Source organism: Nanorana parkeri, unplaced genomic scaffold, assembly GCF_000935625.1.
Source record: "Nanorana parkeri isolate BGI_ZX_2015 unplaced genomic scaffold, ASM93562v1 scaffold851, whole genome shotgun sequence".
In the NCBI taxonomy this organism is placed as follows: domain Eukaryota; kingdom Metazoa; phylum Chordata; class Amphibia; order Anura; family Dicroglossidae; genus Nanorana; species Nanorana parkeri.
The window spans coordinates 620,791-644,334 of record NW_017307119.1 but is presented as its reverse complement, the minus strand read 5'-3'; the positions used below and the strand labels follow the sequence as shown (position 1 = coordinate 644,334).

Here is a 23,544-nt window from a genome sequence, read left to right as displayed (position 1 = left end):
AGGACATCCAACATTCCCCAGGGCATTAGTTTGGCCAACAGCTTTCACTGTCCTCTTACAACAGATGCATTTTACAAGGCCATGTGTATTATAGGAGTACTGATTTACACTAAGACCACCTAGATAAGACATGATGGGGCATTGGTTCTACTAATGGCATTAGCAAAGCCAGCAGACCATGGGGTTTTTAACTTTATTAGGGTGAAGTTTATGTCGCTTCTGAGCGGGTCCTAAGACTGAACTCTATATGGATCTAAAACATTGTCCTCTGGCATAAACCATGTTGGCCGGTTTCTTAAAGGTTTGAAAGCACAATCATTAAAAACATCTGGAAAAATCATAAAAGCATAAAATAAAACAGCAATGCAATAGAGAGACCCCCCATGTGCTTCTTATTGGCTGGAAATACAATGTCCCACTGTAACAATTAACACAATTTTGCAAACTACAGGCATTAGCTGTAATGCCAGGCTGCCAAATCTCCCAATCGTCAGTCAAAGCAGCCTGATGACCAAGCTCTCTGTGTGGCTGCAGATGGAGGATTCCTTTAGCACTTTGGAATAAAACAGTATTTATCTTCAGTCCCTCAGAAGTAACATATCCCCAGGAAGTGGGCCTCTTCTGAGAGACTCCTAACAATGAAGAGCATGAACTTGGGGCAGTTCTTGAGGAGTCCATGCGCTGGCTCCATCCCCTCTGGTAAAACATAATCAGATTTGCTTGCTAGGAAATAGGGCATGTAACTCTTGAAGTGCATTCTGGGTTGGATGGCGGAATCTCAGTCCGGCTCAGTCAGTGCCATTGGACAGTACATGCAATTGGTTTTCCAGGTTAGAGATGCGCTTATCTTGCGACTCGACAATGCCTCGCAAGCATTTGATTTCTTCAAGTAGGTCTTCAAGGGAGACTCGCTAGTGAATAGAAATATTAGTTATTAGATCAATAATCAGTGACTTTTGTACCAATTAAGTCAGCACTTGTTTTGCAGACCCCAAAAACAAGCATGGTACTAGTACGATGCAATAAATCATCCCCTTATTCCCTCATCACAGTCAAAATCCTCTCCTACTTCTCTTCTGTCAATCATTCTCCTTTGTAGCATCTGTTTCTTTTGGAAGACACAAGAAATGCCAGCTATAAGATTAACCAACATACTGTACCACGGTTCTCTAGGAGTGGACAGTTTGTAAAATGCAACACACTTGAAGCGCAGGAGCTCCCTGGCTGCATTCTAAACTTAAAAACCCTGAAGAAGGGGTCTCTGGGTCACCTTAAAAATGTTGGCATGTTTCATGATATTTTATCTAATAAAAATATTGAATTTGGACCACTCCAATTACCAATACTTATGTTTAGTGCTCACACATTGATAAAGGAATCCTTGCTAGCATTTTCTTCTTCTTTTCATGTTGAATGTAATGTGTTGTAATACTACATTACGGCCACTAGATGGAGCTGAAGAGCATTGGAAAGACTTATTTGCCATGCTCCTCTGCTCCATCTAGTGGCCATAATGTGGTCTTTCAGTACAGTGATCTAAAAAGAAAATATACTAAGAATATTCCTTTTTGCATTTATTCACCCAGAACAAACATTCACAGAGATTCACAGGGCAAATGGCTCCACAAATTGTGTATAAATAGACCCCTTAGTGTTAGAAGCGTAGCTTTGCTGATAGAACCTGATGTAGAAACAAAGACAACTATGGCCTATTTTATTTTGATGGTCTTTGCTCCTACAGTGACAACATTCCCTTGAGCACAAGTGTGTGACCATATTAACTTGTTCAAAATAAAACAGCAAGGCACAACGAACACATAAAAACATGTTAAGGAATAGTTTTACTTGCCAAAGTAGATCCAGCCCCCCTTCTGTATTGTGAGGTAAGCATGGCTGGCGAGGATGGCAGCAGTATATAAAGCCTTACAGACTCCAAGCCAGTGCTCCATCTTCTGACTAGTGACATAAACACCTCCCCCTTCTATCCATCAGCCTGTAGAGGAAGCACTCTCACTACAAGCCTGATTTCAGCTTTCAGCACATATCTCTAGATCTGTTACTTTACAAAGTGATATGTTATAGCTGTGAAGACTCTCTTTACCTAAGGAGAAGACTAACTTACTGAGAAACCAGAGTCACAGGAAGAGTAGCTTCTACGTGGCGCAGTTGGAGGTTTGTTGCCAAGAATGTTTTTCTTGGTGACTTTAAGTTCTCTGTTTTTGACAGGAACATATCCATCCCTCAACGATACCAATAAAGGGTCAGCAGTCTGTCCTGAAAACCAATCATCTGCTTCCAGGGCTGGCTCAGGTCCTGGTGTGTCTGGATATAGATCATCCTGGAATAGGTCTGACTGTAAGACACAAAACAAGAACCTATTGGTTTGCAAACTGCTCAGTATATATACAGTACATTTCTCCATAGTCTGCACAAAGGGAGCACCAAACAAGACCACTAAAGGTTTACAATTGCCTAATAAGACTATACATAGCTCACCTTTCTTGGTACTGTCATAACAATGGGCTCACATTTCCTCTCATGCAGCTTGTAAAACCTGTACAAATATGTATAAAAATGTATTATTATTGAGTCAAGTAGACCAGCATTCCTCAACTTTTTCTCAGTCACGTCACCTTTTAAAAGCATACAAAGTCTCAAGGAACCCCAATGTAAAGTGTTAAAAATATAATTGTAAGAAACCAATACCAAAACCCTTAACCTAGACAGGGCTCTGGTGTTGATTTTAAGGCGGGACCCAAGGCAAAAGTTGAGTTCCCCCTTTATACATTAGAATGTTTATTTTCCCATTTACTAGCATTTGAGCGATGGCTTCTCTTCAGTCCTCACTGCTAGATTCATTTCTGTCCACAAGAGGTCATCAAATCATTGCCCAAAATATGATCTGTAGCTAAATCTGAATATAGTCCCAAATGTCCATATAGAAAATTATATATCTACAGTACGTGCCTTTAAAACAGCATCAATTCTCTTAGGTACACTTGCACAAAGTTAAGGAACTCAGCAGGTAGGCTGTTCCAACTATCTAGGAGAACTAACCACAGTTCTTCTGTGGATTTAAAATGGCTCATTTGCTTCTGTCGTCATATAATCCCAGACAGACTCAATCATGTTGAGATAAGAGCTTTGTATGGGCCATATTTTATGTTCCTGGACTCCTGTTCTTTTTGCTAAAAATAGAATTTTTTTAACTTTATCTGTATGTTTAGGTTCATTGTCCTGCTGCAGAAAATTTTGGGATGATCAGACGCTCTCTCATATTATTGTATTATGAAGAGGTACCTGACTGTACTTTTCAGCATTGAGGAAACCAAACACTTCTGTCCAAATCCCCAACGCCATGTACAGAAATGCAGCCCCAAATATGTGAGGAACTTCCACCATGCTTCACTGTTGCCTTCAAACACACACCCCTGTACTGCTTTCCTGGCCTTCAGCAAACAAACTAGCTTTTGTCACAGCTAAATATTTTACATTTGGACTCATCACTCCAGAGCACCTAGTGCCATTTTTCTGCACACCAGTTCTTTTGTTTTTATGCATAAGCGAGTCCGTTGGCATTGATTCAACATCAGAGGTGTTGCCTTTTTATCCAAAATTCTTCTGATCAGACTTCTCCAGAATGTAGATGGGTGTACCCGGGTCCCACTGGTTTTTGCCAAATCTGAGCTGATGGTATCACTGAACATCTTCTGTTTGTGAAGGGATGGCAGCATGATGTGCCTTGTACCTGCTGCACTAAGTTTCCTTGGCCAACCACTGCTTTTTCGGCTGTCAAGGCTACTCGATTTTTTGCGCTTGTGCAAAAAAATTTGGGCAGCACATCTAGAAAAACTTTTCTTGAAATTTCTGCATGTGAGAGACCTTGTCGATGAAATAAGGCCACCCTGGGTTTCGTTGCTGTGCCCAGCCTTGCAGTTGTGTAAGGTTCTTTAAATAGACTTGTCTTCAGTGACTTTAGGTTGCAAGTAGAGCATGGCTTTTCTTCAACCAGTTTCATTCCTCCTACACAGCCGATTAGGTTTGATTTAAGGTTTGTATTTTAACTAAAGGTGCCCATACACCTTACAATTATCTGCAGATTTTCTGTGGTCAGATGGAAAAAGTGCAACAGATTGGCCCAGGTGGAGATTACTCCATCTACACAGTTAAGCATAGATGGAGGAATCTGTTGCACCTTTTCCATCTGACCACAGAAAATCTGCACATAATTGTAAGGTGTATGGCCAGCTTTACAAGTGATGTTGCTGATCAGTAGCATCCGTTTGTTATAATTGTTTAATCATGTACTTATGCCTGCAAAATCCTTAAGTGTGTGCAAGTGTATCTAGGAGAATTGATGCTGTTTTAAAGGCAAATGCGAACACATCAAATATTAATTTTATTTCGTTTCTTTCTGTTTACAGTTTTTAGGTTGTTAATTGATAGATACATAACTATTCAATTAATTCTCCTCTGATAACTGCAGACAATATAGAAAATGTGGAAATCCAGGATGATCAGTGTTACCGGTATGGTGGTCATGTGTTCCCATACAAACACTCCGGGACATGGTTTCTTAGATATCCCAAATGTGTACCAGTATTTTGTGGCAATTTTCCCCTCAAGCTTCCTTTCTCTCCATAATACCAGGCTCTATGTCCAAGGCCTGTAACGGGTTATTTAGATTTTGCCTGGTACCAGCTAGATCCCCAATTCCCAGTCACTGTAGATTAATCACCCCTCCATCAGTTAGGGAAAGGGTAATAAACGTTATTAGACTCATGAGAATGGAAGAAGTCACTGCACAGCTTTATGATAGCTACCCTAAATTCATTGCACACAGATTGTGTTGGCAAATTCCATCATAGCTCAACAAGACCAAAATGGAACTTTATAGGTACCACAATTGTATCAAGAAATACTACTAATATTCACAATTTGTTTACTTATGTCGTAAGTAAAATAAAATGGCTTATATCATTATTACATTTTTACAAATACATAAAAGAACCAACATTTCTGCCCAGATGCCCATCATTACTACCATTTGCAGATCTTGGTATCAATGATATGATGGACTGTGCTGGATATTCAATGTATTGTGTGAACACTATGGTCCACTTCCTCAGGAAAGATGGAGCATAAAAATATTGTTACAAAGAATTTAATATGTAGACATTAGCCAATTAAAACAAATCTATGCCCTCCATGTGCACAGAAAGCATCCCTTTCGGCACCAGGTGGAGCCATAGAGGATAGAAGAGGTACCCATATGGTTAATCTATCACCGCTGAAATTGGCATATATCCAGTAGGGATGGGCTTGATGTTCAAGTCGAGCGTGAGTTTGACTCAAACATTGGTAGTTTGTGTTTTCGGCTGCTGAGCGCCCCACAAGGCACAGTGCCTTGGGAGCTTTGATTGGCTAAAGCCTTTATACTGACCGCAGGTCAGGTGCAAGACTTTGTCCAATCAGGGCCCATTACTCGGTAAGAGCCATGATTGGGCAGTCATCATGGCACACCTGTCAGATGCCATACAACTGTAAACAGTTGGGCGGAGTTAGCTGTCACAGCTAGCTCCACCCAATTGTTTATATGTTGCTGGCATCTGTCAAAATGGCATTCTGTGGCGGGAGTTCGTTGCGAGCAGACAGGACGGCGGGCGTCGTTTTTAAAAATTATTATTTCTATTTATTGTTTAATATTTTATTTTTTATTTAGTTGAGTCGTCGTCGTCCTGGACAACACTGGATGTCGTGATTGACCCTGGATTACGTTGGTGGATCCATTTTTGTTTTTATTTGTTTTTTTACAATAAAAGACTTGTCAAAAACTTGTCTTTTGGTTTATTTTCAATTGAAGGATTTTTACAAAAAAGTCTGGCCTCTTTTTTAAAACTTGTATTTAACCCTTTCGTGAATGGGTATGGGTACATGTACCCCTTACTTATTCAGAAGGGGGGCCACATATGGGTGCCTCTTTATTAAAGAGGTACCCTGATGTGAATAAGCCCCATGCCCCCACCCCCACAACCAACGATATGGGGTCCCCCCTAAAATTCCTATCAGACCTTAAGGGTCTAGTATGACTTTTGGGGGGAAGCGCAAGCTTTTTTTTCCCCTTTTTCTTTTTTAAATGGGGTTCCTCCTAACATTCCTACCAGACGTAAAGGGTCTGGTATTGTTTAGGAGGGGGAACCGCCTGCTTTATTTTTTTTTTAATGTCATTTTTTTCTTTATAAATGTAATTTTTGCTGCTGCAGGTTTCTTTACATTGTACAGATGCGCCACTTTGCAGGCAGTTTAAGGGGACCCCCCAGGTATGATATTTAAATGAATTTTTATCGTTTCCCTTTAAGTAATGTTAAAAACACTGCTCCTTTAAAAACTGTATTTATTAAAAGGTTTTTTTTCATTGATATATGTCCCCCAGGGCAGTACCCGAATTCCCATACCCTTTTTTTATGGCCAATAAATTGCATATAAGCCTTCAAAATGGGGTCAATTCATTTTCAAAGTTCTACCCGCATAGACTTGCATTGAGTTCGAACTTTTTCCATGTTCTAAAGTTCGAATTCGAACCGAACAGGGGATGTTTGGCCCATCACTATAATACAGTCTAACAAGGTAGGACCCACCAATCACAGGAGGCTTTGGGCAAATAATAATAATAGACAGATAAAGACAGATAAACATACAGCATGTCTAATAGGATCCCCCAAAGTGCCATCTCTGCAAAGGCAACTCTGAAGACATGTATAGGAAGTGTCAAATATCTAGTACAGCCCATCACCTCACTCATATCAAGATCTGCAAATGGTTGTATATGGTTGACCATGCAATGATGGATGTCTGGGAGAGGAATGTTGCTTCATATATGTAATTGCAAAAATATAATAATGATATCTCATCCATTTTATTCTTTAAAGATGGTATGAATAAAAGACCTATGAATTTTAGAAGTATGTTCTGACGCAATTGTAATATCTATAAAGTCCCACTTTGGTCTTGTTGAGCTATGATAAAAAAACATGTATACAGGTTAATGGTACCTCCTCATTGGTGTACAAACTGCTCCGTATATATATATATCTATCTATCTATATATATATATACACATACACACACACACACACATACACATACACATATACATACATACATATACATACACACACACACACACTATATTACCAAAAGTATTGGGAAGCCGGCCTGTACACGCACATGAACTTTAATTGTATCCTAGTCTTAGTCCGTAGGGTTCAATATTGAGTTGGCCCACCCTTTGCCACTATAACAGCTTCAACTCTTCTGGGTAGGCGTCCACAAGGTTTAGGAGTGCGTCTATGGGAATGTTTGGCCATTCTTCCAGAAGCGCATTTGTGAGATCAGGTACTGATGTTGGACGAGAAGGCCTGGCTCGCAGTCTCCGCTCTAATTCATCCCAAAGGTGTTCTATTGGGTTGAGGTCAAGTCTCTGTGCAGGCCAGTCAAGTTCCTCCACCCCAAACTCATTTATCCATGTTTTTATGGACCTTGCTTTGTGCACTCATGTTGGAACAGGAAGGGGCCATCCCAAAACTGTTCCCAAAAAGTTGGGAGCATGAAATTGTCCAAAATGTCTTGTTAAGCTGATGCCTTAAGAGTTCCCTTCACTTATAGATATACTTAGACCAAGCATCCTTGTCATTGCCCATTTCTACCAACCCATCTAGACCCCTTCAGCTTACCTTGCAATTTCACATTTACTGACATCCAAGCCTCTCTTGGGCATGAAACCCATTCCTCTCTGAGGTTCCTTACTGCTGAACGTACTCAAGTAATGGACATAGGGAGCTTCAGTTGTTATCTCAAAGTATCGAATGCTGCTATCACCCTAAAACAAGGCAATGGAAATAGTACATCTGTTTCATCCATTTTCAAAATATATCCCTAAAAATAGCAAGTATACTATCACAAGTACCTGCTGTGATTGAGAAAGCATTTAAAGAAAAATAAAATAAATAAATAAATAAAGCAGGATCCACACATCAAATGAAATTGCACAAATGTCTAAGATTACATACCTATCGGAAGTCCTATTAATTATTTAGACCTGAAGATCTATTAATCAATTTCTATAATTTATGTTCACCACCAAGACACACGTTATTGTTATGGTATTGATGTAGCTAAATTACACTATTCCTCTGCTAAATAGATGTATTCTAGCTTAGACTGACAGTGCAGCTAGAAAACTGCACACATAAAGCCTTATAATACATTTGTATCATAAACATATTTATTTTCAAACAATTCATCTGAGTATCAGAAAGGTAGTGGTCATCCAATAAAACTGTGACACATGTGAGAGCCACCCAGTATATGCATAGCAGACCACCTAAATCTTAACACAGGCACTCCCTTTACAGTTTCAAAACAATTTTTTAAGGCAACTACTTCTTGCCTTAAAAAGTAAGGACCACCCACATACAGCAATCTTACATAGACCCAGGATGTCAGAAATGCTTACTTGCATCATTTTTCTGTTCCCTAAACAATTTTGTATTTACTTGCAATGTGCCTCTGAATTTGGCTTCAGAAAAGTCAATCCCCTAGCACAGCCCTCTCCTATCTCGAATGTTCTGGCCCTCTCCTCTTCTGGGAGTGTCCAATTACTGTTTGTGTTGGCTCAGCAAATCCACCCCTCACCTCCCTACATAAGCTTTCATGTAGCTACCAGGGAAAGGAAGTACTATAGAGTGTTGAGTAACAGCTCTGAGGCTGCTGACATCACATCCAACATGGTGACACCCAGCAGCAGTTCTAGGGCTTTTGAATGTCTACACAAGTAAGGTTTTTACATGTAAATAACATAACTAAAATATGTTAAACACACCTATAATCCCATGGGAAGATTATTGTTGAAATTAATGGTCTGGATACGGGGTCTCTGTAAGCAGAGATTTAAGAATGCCCCTCCTTAAATCAAACAAGAACAAACATCCAACACAAATATATTACCTTGCCGCAAAGGTAAACCACACTGGAGTCAGGATCGTAGAAAGGTAGCAGTACACCATTACTGGTATCCATTTCTTGTAAAGCTATAGGTTCTTCAAAGTTACTCTATAGGCAACAAACAGGACAGACATGATGTCATTTTGAAAGGAAAGCTGTCTGTCACACTGCACATCAACCAATGGCACACCAGTCCTTAATGAACAAACATTCATTTGTTAACAAATAATTTAGGAATATCTAAAGCTTTTCTTAAGTTTTGGATAGAGCAGGGGTGGTTAGAACCTCAGGGAGGATTTTATTGTTGTGTTATTCCCCACTGAGGAGATTCCCTTCTCTATTTGTCTGGGTGAGAATTGTCACCAGGACTGAAAGTGAGGGAAAAGCCAAAATATGAATGGTCTCTGCAACAGAAAGGAAGAGGAAGCCTTTCAATGGAGGAACCTGTTCCAATACTTTGGAAATATGTCCTTTCACTTAATATTGTGTTTACAGGAGTGAAAGTGAGTGGAGGTCTCCCTTATGGGACACAAATAAAAATAAAAACAAAATGGAAAAAACCCACCTAAGTGGCATTTAATTACCATTCTGTCCAGAACTAAAAAACAAAGTTATGGTTATTGCTAATTACATTTTATAGTACAATTCGACTATTAGGTTAACAGTGAAAACCAGGGGCACTTAACCACATTACTTTAGTAATCATTTATAAATTATTAAGACTGAGAAGGAACACCCAGCCATAGGTTTGTGCGCCTATAAACTTTTATGGCACTTCTATGATTTCATGCTGACCACCATCATTAAGTTTTCTCTCTTTGATCTTTCCATCTAAAGGGGTTATATTACAAGAGAAAATAGGAAAATTTGTAATATGAGCTCCAAGATCAGAAAAAAAAAAATACAATTTACGACGAAAAAATACAATTTACGACGAAATTAAAACAACCTTTTTTATTTCAGTGACATGGTGTGTGAGTCACCACATTCTTATTTGCTTACACAGTTGCATATTTAAAAGTTACATCGATGATATATTTGGCGATGACCAGTAGATGGAATGTTTCCAGCAAAACATCTCCACTGAGAAATGTAAATGGTTTATTAAAAAGAGCAAGGAGATAAAATGATAAGGATATATTTATTTTCTGAACAGTATATGAAATATTTCAGGTGCAACATTGTAAAACAACAAACACAAAGAGGCATTTAATTTTATCACTTCATTTAAAAAACAAATAAGCTCAGAACTGTTAAAGGTTTGCACTTCACTGACTTTTTTGGTGAAGGGAAAGAGTTGTAAATTGGGTCAGTGGTGACAAAAAGAGGAGATTATGTAAAGCATATCTACAAGCCACACTCACAGAGTGATTTCTAATGCCCAGATGGCCTAAGAGGGAGCTACATCCAATACTGAAGTCATTGAAAACTTCAATTCTATATGTACGGATTCAGTACTGTCCTGTAAGAGGACCATTTTACTCTTTGAAACTTTACCAAATCCTGAACATGCACTACCTGGTGCAGCTTTGTGTACTCCCTGAATCTAATGTGGCTTTGAAACTGCTGCATTATTGATGAAGTCCTTCTACATTAGTCCAGAGTGTAGATTATATAGAATGGTGAACCACTGCTCAAAGGATTGCAGAGCCGGATTTTCATCATGGGCGCCTGTAAGGCGCACAATCTTTGATGTTGAAAGTAATTTTGCACAGTATGATCAACCCGTTAAACAGAACATTTTCTTCTTATACTGGTTCTAATTTGGCTTACAATATAGTGACAAGTTGTAAATGAGCTTATATATAATGATTGTATGTGCACTGATGAGGAAATTTTTCCCCCCATAAACTATACCAGGCAAGGCCGCCTCTTTGCCTCTGCTGCCTATAGGCAGGTGCATACTGTACCTCATGGTAAATTCTGCAGGGTTCATATTGTTTATCACTTTAGTATACTAGATATCTTGGACAATAATTGTTTCTGGACACTGAGTGCCTTTGGTTTCCTTTTAGTTAGGTCACACTACTAGATCTGAAGAGATTTTAAACAAAGTAATAATGTTTCTGATGCCTCTGTGATAAAACTCTATTGATGCAACATAAAGATCAGTGAGCCTTTTATATGAGAACCTCAGAGAATAAGATTAAATGTGTTGCCCACAGCAAGCAGGAACAGAGGAACCCGGCCTTGGAGCACCAGAGAGAGTAAATCCGGCCCTGTACGAATTCTCAATAAAAACAGTGTTATTGAAAACTGACAGTATGTGTGAGCACAATTTTATACATCAGGTAAGTGAAACCAATGTGGTTTCAAAAAAACACAACACTTTAATTTTAAAAAAAAGACACTTAGGGGTCTTTTTATTAATGTTTTTGCACAAGATATACAGAGCATTCACCCAAAATTTACACATTTTTAAATTGGATTTAATGGGGAAAAAAGGATAAATCCTGAGTGAAAGCTGTTTTAATCTTGTGTGAATAAATGATTAGGACGATTAAAACAATTAGGAACCTGTATAAATGCACCACTCCTTTTTTAGTTTTTGAATAAAGTAGAGAAAACTTAGAACACCCATCAGGTTTTTATTGCTGTCTGTGTCCCCATTAGGGAGAGCCACCTTCTCTATTTTCTTCAAAACCATGGTCATTGGGACAGAAAGAGACGGTTATATTTGAGTTGTCGCCAGAAGAGGAATATAGGTAAAATCTTCTAAAAAGGGACAGTGGTTCCAGTGACAACCATTTAAAGTGACATTAAACACTCAGATTTTTTTACATAAAACAATACTGTAATGTGTGCCTTACTGTAATCCATTGTTGTTTCCCTTCTCTTTGCTGCTCTTCCTTTTAAATCCTTCTCTCTTCTCATGCTGGGGGAGAATTTCCCTTTGCAGCTGAGTGCCTCTTCCTGTAGTGCTGGCTCAGGTTGTGAACCTTCACACAGACACCATGTATCCATTTCAGAGACAAGGCAGTCTGCTGCAAAACAAAAGTTCTGCCCAGCATGAGAAGAGATAGATTTAAAAGGAAGAGCAGCAAAGAGAAGGGAAACTACCATGGATTACAGTAAGGCACACATTACAGTATTGTTTTATGTTAAAAAATCTGAGGGTTTAATGTCCCTTTAAGAGGGCAATTCCCTCACACAGCTCTCTATATAGTGTTTGCAAACTGCCCCAGCAATCATATACACCACACGTACATGTTTTAATATCATTAGTAATGGACAGCTGACATAGAATTAGATTAGGGAGGAAGGAAAGAACAGAAAGAAAGGGAAGGAAGAAAAAGAAGGAAATGAAAGGAGAGAAAGGAAAGAATGGAAGGAAGATAATTTTTTTGGACAGTCTCTACCAATACCTTTTATTACCCTGATATGTTGTGCCCCATAGTAAGAAATATTAATGAATACAACTGAAAAACAAAACTTTAGATTTGACAATATTTAGGACTCTGAAATTCGCACACCACAAACATCTTCAGCTGTTACTTTGTTAACTTGGTCATATCCATCATGCTTTGCAGCATGGCCAGAGATATCTGCATATGCCATGCTGACACACTGCATTCTGAAGCCAGGATTTCCACTGCTATTAGCCACTGTAAGCAAAAGCATCATGTTGGGAAATCTAATGTCCATACAGGAACAAATCTTCTTATTAATAATAATATATACCATTCACAGTTCCTCTGACATTACTTTCCATTTACTGAGTGATCAGAATTGACAGAAGTCAGGGCAATGTAAAGTAGATCAAGATCAGAAATATGGAAAATGAAAACAATGTTGGGTGGCTCAGCTAGTACATGGGGCAACTTGAGAAAACAGGTCATTAGGTGTGACTCTGGATTGGCATTACATTATTCATAATTGGTGAGATATACCTTGGATTTTGGATTTGTTCCATGATGTACTACCCTGTTTAATGGAGTTGTTTGGGAAAAGCTGACAAATAACGGTAATAGATATTTGACTATATACGTAGAGTAACTAGGAAAGGTATAGATGTGTTGAATTGCTCAGCATATTAACTATTTTACCTTAGAAAACCATCTTCTTCCCTTGCAACCATAAATTGCTTCCTATAATTAGGAGTGGGCCCCAGAAAAAAAATATGGGTTCTACCAACGCTGAAGTATAGCTGTAATAACCAGCATTTTATGAGTGCTCTAGCAAACGGACAGTAAAGGGACACAATCTTGGCCATATGCTTTGGAAACAGTGACAATAGCAATCAAATTCCTTTGACTAAGCATTGCGGCTGTCATTACCGGGTCCCATAAGCCCAGCTCTCTCTGACTCATCCGTGTAAAGCCAGTTGTAAAGATATTCCCATCTTTGGTAAAGATGGCTCGCATAGGTCTCATCCCCTCGTGGGGGGCACATTTCTCCTGTGAAGGTGAAGGGGAGAGGTAAGGTGGAAAACAAACTGGTCATAACATGTTTTTAGACACAAAGGCTCACTGTCCTGGCAGGAGGCACAAGACAGTGTGTTACTGGCTCCTAATCCTCTGCAGATACAGTTCCCAAGGTGACCCTGGAGGGAGAGCTACATAGATCTATCAAGAACCCAGAAACTGCTGACATCTCTGCCAAGATGTTCTAACCATTGTTTTCAAATTGCACGGTTACTATTTTTTAATTAATTTCAAAGTGACAGCAATGTCACCAATGTCCTCAACCTGAGTTAGAAGATAACCAAGCAATGTGTATGGTATAAAGACCTAACAGATAACATCATCTAAATAGTAACAATGGGTAAAAACTTGATTATTGATCCTTTTGTCTGCCTCCCCATCTTCTCTGTTATAGGTGCAGTGACAGGCTAGAACTACAGACCAATTTAAAGGGCAAATTAATAATGTTTATTTGAGCAACAGGTGATAAAAAAATATATTTTCATGCTCAGATCTTTTCCTAGTGTTTATATATTATTGAACATATAGCCAGCTTTGGAGTTTATTGTGTTCCTATAATTACTGCTTCACTTTGATTATTATAATCTATTTAATAAAACTCAAATGTGACATTTACGAGAACGCAGTCAATCTGTTCAGTTACAATAATTGATATCCTCAGATAACATTGAACAGATTGTGTGCATACCGATTCCATCTTCACAATTCTGACCTCCACTGTGTACAGGTAACATTTACACTGTTGTTTCATGGCCACGGCATTGAAAGCCATCTTGTTAAACTGCAATAGGAACAAGGTATTATTCAATAAAAACGGAGCTATAGAGCCTAAAGTCCAATAAGTAGGATGATTGGGATCCCAGAAGTGAAGAACTTTAAACAAGACAAAAACCTTCAATCATCTATCAAGTACTGTACACTTGGTAGATCTTTGTTTTAAAAGTGAGCTTCAGAAGTTCCCAGCACATCCTGTTTGCAGATGAAATACTAATTACCGGATTTTTTTTCTTGGTTTTGTCTGCTTTGTCCCAGATTAGAGTGTGCAGAATTAGGATATCATTCCTTCCTGAATTTCCAAGGCAATTTAATATTCCCCTGGGTGAACATTCTATGATGCTATGTCTTAAAGATTTTAGTTGCTGTTTTATTTTGTGCTTTTTAGTTATAGAAATAATGAAGTACTATACAAAAAGATCTACTGGAAGAGTTAAGTCTGCAAGCGCCAGTTACTAAGCACCTCAACTCCCCAGTCATTACAGTAAAGGTGTAAACCTATTTTGTTCAATTTGCAAAGCTTGCCCTCATGTCTTTTTAGAGGTCCTTGAGATGATCTTACAGTGAACATCTTTACACTGAAGTTTCTAAAGGAGATGTTACTTTCAAAGAAAAATCCATGTAAAATATCAGTAGATATTAAAATTTAGGTTGATTACATTATATGCAAAGCTAAACTTCTATAAAAGTCAGACTTGGCCTCACCTACCTCTTGAATCACCATATGGATTATTTAATATAATGGGTGGCCACATTAACAAACCTTTACATTAAAAGCTAAGATTTGCATCTAACTTGAGCTGCCTAGATATCTGGATCTCCTGACCATACTAACTTGAGCTGCCTAGATCTCTGGATCTTCTGACCATACTAACATGCAATTTTTTTTAATTAAAGGCAATCGGTACAGTGTTTTGCTCATCATATTCTCAGTTGGTGTAAAATGTATACCACTTGGTTTGCAATAAATGTTCTATAACAATGCATTACATTAACCAGCAGCTAATGGGACAAACCAGTCTATAGTAAGGACTGTTTCACAATGTCCAATTTTCTCATGTGTTCAACTGCATGTGGGCAGATGCCAATTAAAAAGATGGCCGCAGTAGTGTAGTTAGTTGAGTGATGTGGAGCCTGTTGTGCGCAAAACCTCTGCCCAGCCACTGCATGTGTCACACAATCAGCAGCTCTGTGCTTAGTGCGTCTGAACCTGCACTTTTAACAGGCCCTACGTTACTGTGAGACAGGCGGAGAGGCTGGGGTGGGACCTCAATATTGCTGAGCCTCTGATTTTATCAGGCTCAGCATTACTTCGTGGCACTGAGGATAGAGTGACCGGCATTGACACTTTGACTTTAGTGCCACTCCCACCGTGTCTCCATGAGTGCACCTGAGGCAGCTGTCTAATTTGGCCTCATTAAATCTATAGCCCTGCATGGGGGTAAAGTATTGAAACAGAAATATATTGGTGCTAGTGCTGTGGATGTCAATTTGTTGCTGTAGTTTGTCCGAGCTGTATTTTTAGCTGTTATGAAAAGCACCCCAAGAGGACACTTTTTAACATCTGGCAGTGCAGTGGCAAATTGGAGGTCCCATGGATTTTTAGCACACAGATGTCAACAGGATTTAATTTCAATATCAACACCATTTAACTATTAGGATGAAAAGATGCTCATTACATCATCAAGTTAGGTGTCACCTTGGTATGACTGCAGACTTCAGGAAGTCAGTATAAATAATGACATTTATAGATAGAGTAAATAAACATGCAGAACACCTTCTCATACCGGATCCCACAGCGCCAGCTGACGCTCACTCATCCTGCTGAAACCGGTGGTGAATATTTTGCCCTCCGATGTAAAAATGGCTTTGACTGGTCGAGCCCCTTCATGTGGCCCACTTTTCTCCTAGTTGTTGGTTAGCAGGTTAAGTTCATCACAGCAATTTGAAAACACAAACATGCATTAAATTAGTGTCACACTAACAAACACATCACATTAGCCACTTAGGTATTTAGTGACACACTGAGAAGTAAAGTTTGATCATTTTCTTTAAACAAAATGGGAACAGAATATAAATAAAGAGGGCGAAAGAAGCAAAAAAAATACATAAGTAACAAAATATAACAAATAACGTGTCCACTAGCTATAGATATAATGTGAAACTTTAGATGTAATTATATGAGGCTGAAATACAATTTTCCATGTGATAACTCCATGGGGGAAATGAATGTGCAAGTGACATGAAGAGAATGTCCATGTGGAATCATGAGGGAGGGATGGCTGAACTGAGTGAGGCAGGGCTGGATCAGTGGAGGACCTAAGGAACAAAGGGCCCTGGTGCAAGAATTTTTCTCAGACCCCCCCTTACCCACCCAGAAACCCGTTCCCCACTCCACCCCCCACCCCATAGAAAGCCATTGCACTAGCTACACCAGCGGTAGGTCTGCCCCTGGATCTCTACATATACAGTGGGGAGTATAGCACACAGTGATCTCTATATACACACTGATCTCTATATACACAGTGCAGAGTATAGCACACAGTGATCTCTATATACACAGGAATCTCTGAGCGGTATTGGCTCCCTTCACATCTCTCCTCTGGTTCTATTGGCACCTGCAAACTACCTGGCCGGCTCTCCCCTCTCCCTCCCCCCAGGCCTGTTACTAGAGATGCGACGCGACCCGGAATCAGAGTGGGAACACCCCCCGTTCAGAAGCCCTGTCGGACACCCCTCCCCCCTCTGCACTGCACTTCCCCATAGTCCACCATTGGGGGGTGCCTGGGAACAGATCTCACTGGCCCCCCCCCCCCCCCCAGCCTCGGGCCCTGGCGCTGCCATACCAGCTGCACTGGCGGTAGGTCCGCCCCTGGGCAAGATATAGTTCAAGCAGTGTCAGATTGCAGCACATAAAACATGGAGAGTCACCATAAAATCAAAATATTGACAACTGTAGGTGGTAATCAGATATTGCATGGGTTATGTTGGTGGGATTCAACTGACCAAAGTATGAGTATCATTGCCATAGAGAAAGTGTGCAGTCCAGCAAGTGTTTAGCATAGGGGCAGGTGTACATGTTTAACAAATCTAAAACTTCTTAAGAATTGTGTTAAAGAAATATATAAATCAATAAAGCAAGCAAGTCAATCCTAGTCACTATATACTGCACAACCATAAAACACATGCATATCATGCATCTTACATAAGATTATAATAGTTAATATAGAGATACATATCAAAGATAGTTACAGAAAATAAACAATAAAACATTATATCAGAAAAGCAGATACACAAGAAATCACTCCAATCCCAGCAAAAGACATCTAAAAATTCAGCGTGCAATGTATGCCTTGTCAAGGCCCCATGCATCAGGGCTGTAAATTAAATACATATACATTATAATTTGCAAAGAAGAAATTAATTCATTGTTTACTTTGAAAGTCAATTTTTTAAATATTTTTTTTTAAATGTAGTTGTCCTCCGGGAAAGGAAGTTTATCCACTTCCTGCAAGCCCAGGGCATACAGGCTCCACCTACTTTGGACTCAAAGAAGGAGTGCTGCAGATGGCAAAACCATGCTCTCTACAGCCTTTAGGGTGCAACCACCACGGGAGGAACTAGAGGGCGATGAGGACCTTTGACATCATTGGACCAGACCTGAAGATCTCTGGAAAAAGTCAGGTATAGAAAGTTATGTTTTGGTGCAGAGGGTGCTCCAAGGGGTGTGGGGCTAGCATTGGGATAAGGACCTGATCCCGAAGTTGGGCTTTAAACAATTAATTAAATTTACATTATATAAGGCAGGCAGGTCCTTACATTACACAGCTACTGGTACATCTAATGGTAATTGTAATATGGGTGGCCATTGTTCACAATGAGCAACAGTGCCAGACCAACTGGATAGCAAGAATATTTAAAGAATAATCAGTGGAGCTATACATTTTATGTCATACAACTACTTCTAAATTAGCATAGTACTATTTTAATATTAAGTTACTACACGTCTACTACGGAGCATCCCTCAATGAACTCAATCCTGCTAACAAATATTCTTACTCTGGCAAATAGAAAAAACTTTCAAATTGCCAGTCTGAGCCATGGTGCAGTCAGCTTACTTCTGGAAATAAAATGTTATTTTTATGTAAGTTTAGGAACTTTACATCTAAAGATTTAAAAAAATGATGTTTTGTGGGGAAAAGGTCTTACATTTCATGTGTAGAAAAAAACACCCTCTTTATAAGTGCACAGTAGAAAGAAGATAGAAGAGATTAACTATTGGTTTGATTGTTACTTACAGCCACTATTTCTTGTTTCCGTGGATCGATGACTCGAAGTTTTTTATCCTTGCAGGTGGTGGTGATGAGACTTCCATTGTAGTTCCAGCCGATGCTATAGATGAGGTCACTGTGCATCTCGTCTAAACTGATAACAGCCTCACCGGTTCCCACGTTCCAGACAATAATAACATTATCGCTACCTAACAAAAGAGCACAGATGCATCAACTTTAAAAGCATCCAATTTGCAATACAAGAAAAAAATATGTCGCTAACTACGGTGAGCTCAGCTATGGTACAATTTTGGGAGAGAGCTTCTGTAACTTTCATTATAGAATTTCTAGCTATATAATAGTTCATACCCTGCAACTGTAAGAAGCCTTTAACCAGCATGGAAAAATAAATCTGCAGCACATTCTATTCCCTACATTTGCTGAAAATGTAATTTAGCTATGTGAACACAGGAGGGCAGGAAATCAGGCAAATAGCCATATTGATTTTCACAAATAACCTATCAATGTTCTTAAAGGACATTGTTTGTTTTAACGTACCTGCACTGAGTAGCACATTGCGGGCTGACGGGTGCCACGTGACAATGCCTACTCTCTTTGAATGACCCTCTAGTGTCACAATGGGTTCCGTTATTGACCGCACTGGTGTGTAATCTGGGATTTGCCAAACCTAAGTAAAGAGAAAGAAAGTGGTTCATATAGGCAAACATTTCTGCTAAAAGAGACACAGGATGTACTCAATTATTGTGTGTTCTTTTTATCAGAACTAAAATTATTTTGAATTGCAGTTTTTACTTTACATTTTATAAACAGATTTTTCTCTCCCTTTTGTACATATGTCAGGCAGTGCAATCAGCATCCTTGTACAAGGAGCAGTGCATGCTCTTCCTAGTAGGATATAAACTAGGGATGCACCGATACTGGTATTCGTACACGTGAAAATGTCCAGATACTAGGCACCGATATCGGCAATTTACATTTTTAAACCGAAGCAGGTGCTGTAAACAGGCGCCGCACATAACAGGAAGGCTGCTGAGGTCCCCAGCAAGCTCCCAAAAGCCTTACTGTGAACGGTGTCACCTGTTTACAGCGCCAGTTAAAAATCTCTTCCTACTTCATGCTGCCGCCGAGACCGACCAGGACAGACCACACAGCCCAATATTAACCCCACACAGCCCAGCATAGAGCCGCGCAGCACACCATTAGCCACACACAGCCCAACATAGAGATGCACAGCCCACCATTAATCCCACACAGCTACCTGAGAACCGCACAGCCCACCATTAACCCTGTACACCCCACCATAGACCCCGCATAGCCACCTGAAAGCTGCACAGCCCACCATTACCTCGCACAGCCCACAATAGACCCCGCACAGCCCAAAGACCCTACATAGTCACCTGAGAGCCTGCACAGCACATCACAGACCACACAAAGCCCACCTGAGAGTCTGCACAGCCCACTATAAAACCTGCACAGCCACCTGAGAGCCCGCATAGCACATCATAGACCCCGCATAGCCCACCTAAGAGTCCACACAGACCACTATATACCCTGCACAGCCCACCCGAGAGTCTGCACAGCCCACCATCGAAACTGCACAGCTCACCTGAGAGTCTGCACAGCCCACCATAGACCCTACATAGCCCACCACAGAGTCCATGCAGCCCACCACAGACCCCGCAGTCTCCTGATATCAGACCAGCATCACGGAGCAGCACAGAGTATGTAGCTGCATATTATTCTGCAATGATGTATAATACATTGCTGCGATTTGTAGTACCTCTATGGCTGGTTGCCATTCTGCATTGCTGTATAATGTATCGCTGGGATTTGTAGTCCTCTCTAACTGGTGGTAGTCTGCATTGTTGTATAATGTATTGCTGAGATTTGTAGTCCCTCTACAGCTTGGAGTCAGAGGCAGAACTACCGGTGTCGCAGTGTTTGCAGCTAGGACCGGGTCCTGGCACTGTCCTGAAATCATTAGTCTGTAAATGTTGTAGAAAATCTTTCACAGGACACAAAAAAGTATCGGTAACTGGTATCGGTGAATACCTGAGGAAGAGTATCGGTACTCGGTCTGGAAAAAATGGTATCGGTGCATCCCTAATATAAACGGAGGTAAACTAAGCTGTAAAGCTTCATCACATTATCACTGACAGTCCTACTTTCAATGCAAACTCTGCGGACAGGGCTGTCTCATTGCTAGAAGAAGGCACTTATGTTATGGATGGATGGATGGATTTATGAAAACTGGAGCAACAGTAAATGTTGCAGCTTCCCACAGCAATCTGGTAGACAATGGCCATCTAGTAACCCTGTAACTGAAAATAATAAGCAGTGATTTAAATAAAACTAGGCATTTACACCAGTTTAATTTCACCAAATAATGCACAAACCAGCCAGTATAGCTGGAAATGCCAATTTTCAAGATAAGTGGCTAACTAAAAGGAGCTCAGGAAAGCAATGGAGGTGCTTGTTAATGTCTACAGAGATTATCCAACATGTTGGTAAGTCCCTGCAGAGATTCAGATCATTCTTTTTACCCCATTTAATTAACTATTCTACCCATGCCATCCTATTTATATGATGGTAACATGGTTGGACAAGAATGCATAATATGTCCCTTGTTCCATAAGTTGGGTAGCAGGCAGACCATATCTGCAGCAATTGTGCCTGCTCACCCAATCCTGGAGTGGTGCACCACTGTACAATGCACCCAGAACATTGGGGCTTATAGAGGAGTGTGTGTGTGTGTGTGTGGTATGGCACATAAAACAAATAAGTCTAAGGCAATGCCCTGAAGGCACTATAGGCCCAATAACACTTCATAATTCCGCTACCCCTGTTCCTACACTGTTGGAAATTAAACTTCAAGTTAGCTCTGAGCGCTTGTATATAATCATTAGAGCAAAATACAATATACAGGGGTGCTGACTGCAGCAAAAACAGCATGTCAAATGTAAAATAATTCCACCCACACTTTTGCTGAACCCTCTTTGTAGAGTTACAGTGCTCTTAATTTACACAGTCTTTTCTCTGTTGTAATGATCTGCTTTTGATTTGTCTCCATACTTGACTTTTTTATAGCCACTCCAAGTCATTGTTTAATTTCTGCACAATCCAAACTATATAAAACATTTATTAACTCACAGGGATTAAAGACATACAATACAGTCACCATCGTAATGGTTGTCCTTCTATGGTCAATAATGGGGGAAAAATCCCAGAAGACATTGTGCATGCCTCAGGTATGTGCATAAGCAGCTTTTTCCACATGATGAAGACACTTTCATAGCAGTGGGGAGTTCTGGTTAGTGAGCAGTAAGCAAAATGAGTACACAGTGTATGTTATTATTAATCAAAAGTGCTTTTTAATGGCTTTTTTTTATTTATCAGAGGTGAGCATTGTGTCTAGTATGTGGCTTTGTCCCAAGCTCATTCCGCAGTGCTCACAATTAACAAGATACAGAGCAAGAATATAGCTGTTACAGAGTGGATTTACTGATACCGCTCTTCCAGTACTATGGGAATAATGTAGGAAAAATCAGCACAATGCCGATGGCCAGGAGAAAGACCTAAAGTATAAAAAATTACAGTGGGTAACTAAAAAGTATACCCCATGTCAACCAATCAGATACTTGATTTCATTTTTAAACTTGCACAACAATAGACTGTATGAATGAATGCTCTTTTTATCTAGAGGGCAGCATACTTTTAATTATTTAATTGCTTTTTCCAGCAGCTGCAAAATGTCAGTTAAAAGAGGGGTAGGAATACATGGACATCAAGGGGCTGCTTTTAAATTGCCACTTAAAGGATATCTAAAAACATATGAGCAAACATGTAATATATTGCTGCATACCAGTCCCTAGATATAGTGGCATATTCAGCAAGTATATAAATAGTTATTGATCTTGCCAAACATGCAGTGTGTTTGTCACTTCCTGTGAACTAAACTGAAAGCACAAATAATTGTATTTTCCTTCTGCAAACCCCCATTAGCCATGACATGGATATGAAGAGAGAAAGACATAACTGAAGTGCAGCCTGGGTGACAGGCATGGTTCCTCCACAGATACAGTTGTGTACGTGAGTGTAGTTACCCAGGGACAGAAAGTATGTTATTTCCAGCATTATCAAGTGAAAATAAAATGTTTTGGGGTTTAAATACATTTTTAAAACAACATTGCAATAGGGTGTCTGAAAAGCTGCTAAGCTCTATTAGCATTCAGAGCTTTATAGGATCCGCCCTGTGGACAGCATGTCAACTATGCAGTGGGGCTGTTAAAAAGAGATTAGTGCAAGTGGATTCTACTATATGGCAGATTTGCTTCCAGTAGGGTTTACTGAACCCTATAAACCGTGTCACTGCAGCTTTGCTTGAACTGTAAGTGGAGATGAATGCTAAGAATCTAAATGCGGTTAGGACTCCTCCCACACATATCCTAACACTCCTCACCATCCATCACACCTCTTTATTTCACTCAGCCCTTCCACTTGATTAAAATTCCATGCAAGAGGGACACTTTTTTTTTTAGTTAGGTTGATAAATGAGGTCCATATACTAGCAATGAAACCTACAGATCTGCTACTGGCTATACAACATAAATATTATAAAGTTAAAATATGAATGCAACATAGATAATAATAATAATAATAGGACACCACATCCTAAAAAGTGCTATTTAGAGAGAATTGTAAGGATTTTTAAAGTGTCCTAAGAAATGTATAGATAATGTATAGATCAATTGGTAAAGATAAGAAATAAATTCATCCTTATACAGAAATAGCCTTGTAGTTTACTCAAAATTATTAAAATCGTATTATAGTCATCATTAAAACATGCTCTACAATAAAGCATTGTTCCAATTATAGTGACAGTTAAAAAAACGGCACTCACAAGGGTATCCGTCCATCCAATACTTTATTTGCAAAAAGGCATAAAAGCAGCAAACAAACACATTCTTACATGTTTTAGCCCCCAAAATTGGGCCTTAGTCGTTGGATGGATGGAACCCCTTCCCAAACCCTTGATCCAGGCAGCGGCCTGC

General features: G+C 39.7%; 1 protein-coding gene and 1 long non-coding RNA gene across 2 annotated transcripts in view; one reads left to right on the top strand and one right to left on the bottom strand.

Moving 5' to 3' along the window:
• Positions 1-378: 378 nt before the first annotated feature.
• Positions 379-23,544, bottom strand: part of CORO6 (coronin 6) — a 68,702-nt gene continuing 45,536 nt past the window's right edge. The window contains exons 4-11 of the mRNA XM_018565480.1: positions 19,031-19,160; positions 18,500-18,681; positions 15,989-16,108; positions 9,007-9,111; positions 7,734-7,879; positions 2,497-2,554; positions 2,123-2,353; positions 379-911 (exon numbers count right to left, since the gene is read on the bottom strand). Of these exons, the coding sequence (XP_018420982.1) occupies positions 789-911; positions 2,123-2,353; positions 2,497-2,554; positions 7,734-7,879; positions 9,007-9,111; positions 15,989-16,108; positions 18,500-18,681; positions 19,031-19,160 (1,095 nt within the window). The 3' untranslated portion in view covers positions 379-788. The remainder of the gene's footprint in view (positions 912-2,122; positions 2,354-2,496; positions 2,555-7,733; positions 7,880-9,006; positions 9,112-15,988; positions 16,109-18,499; positions 18,682-19,030; positions 19,161-23,544) is intronic.
• On the top strand, positions 3,619-14,776 carry LOC108794445. Its single transcript, XR_001941709.1, has 3 exons — positions 3,619-3,693; positions 13,495-13,501; positions 14,766-14,776. It is a non-coding gene; the product is annotated as an uncharacterized LOC108794445 (long non-coding RNA).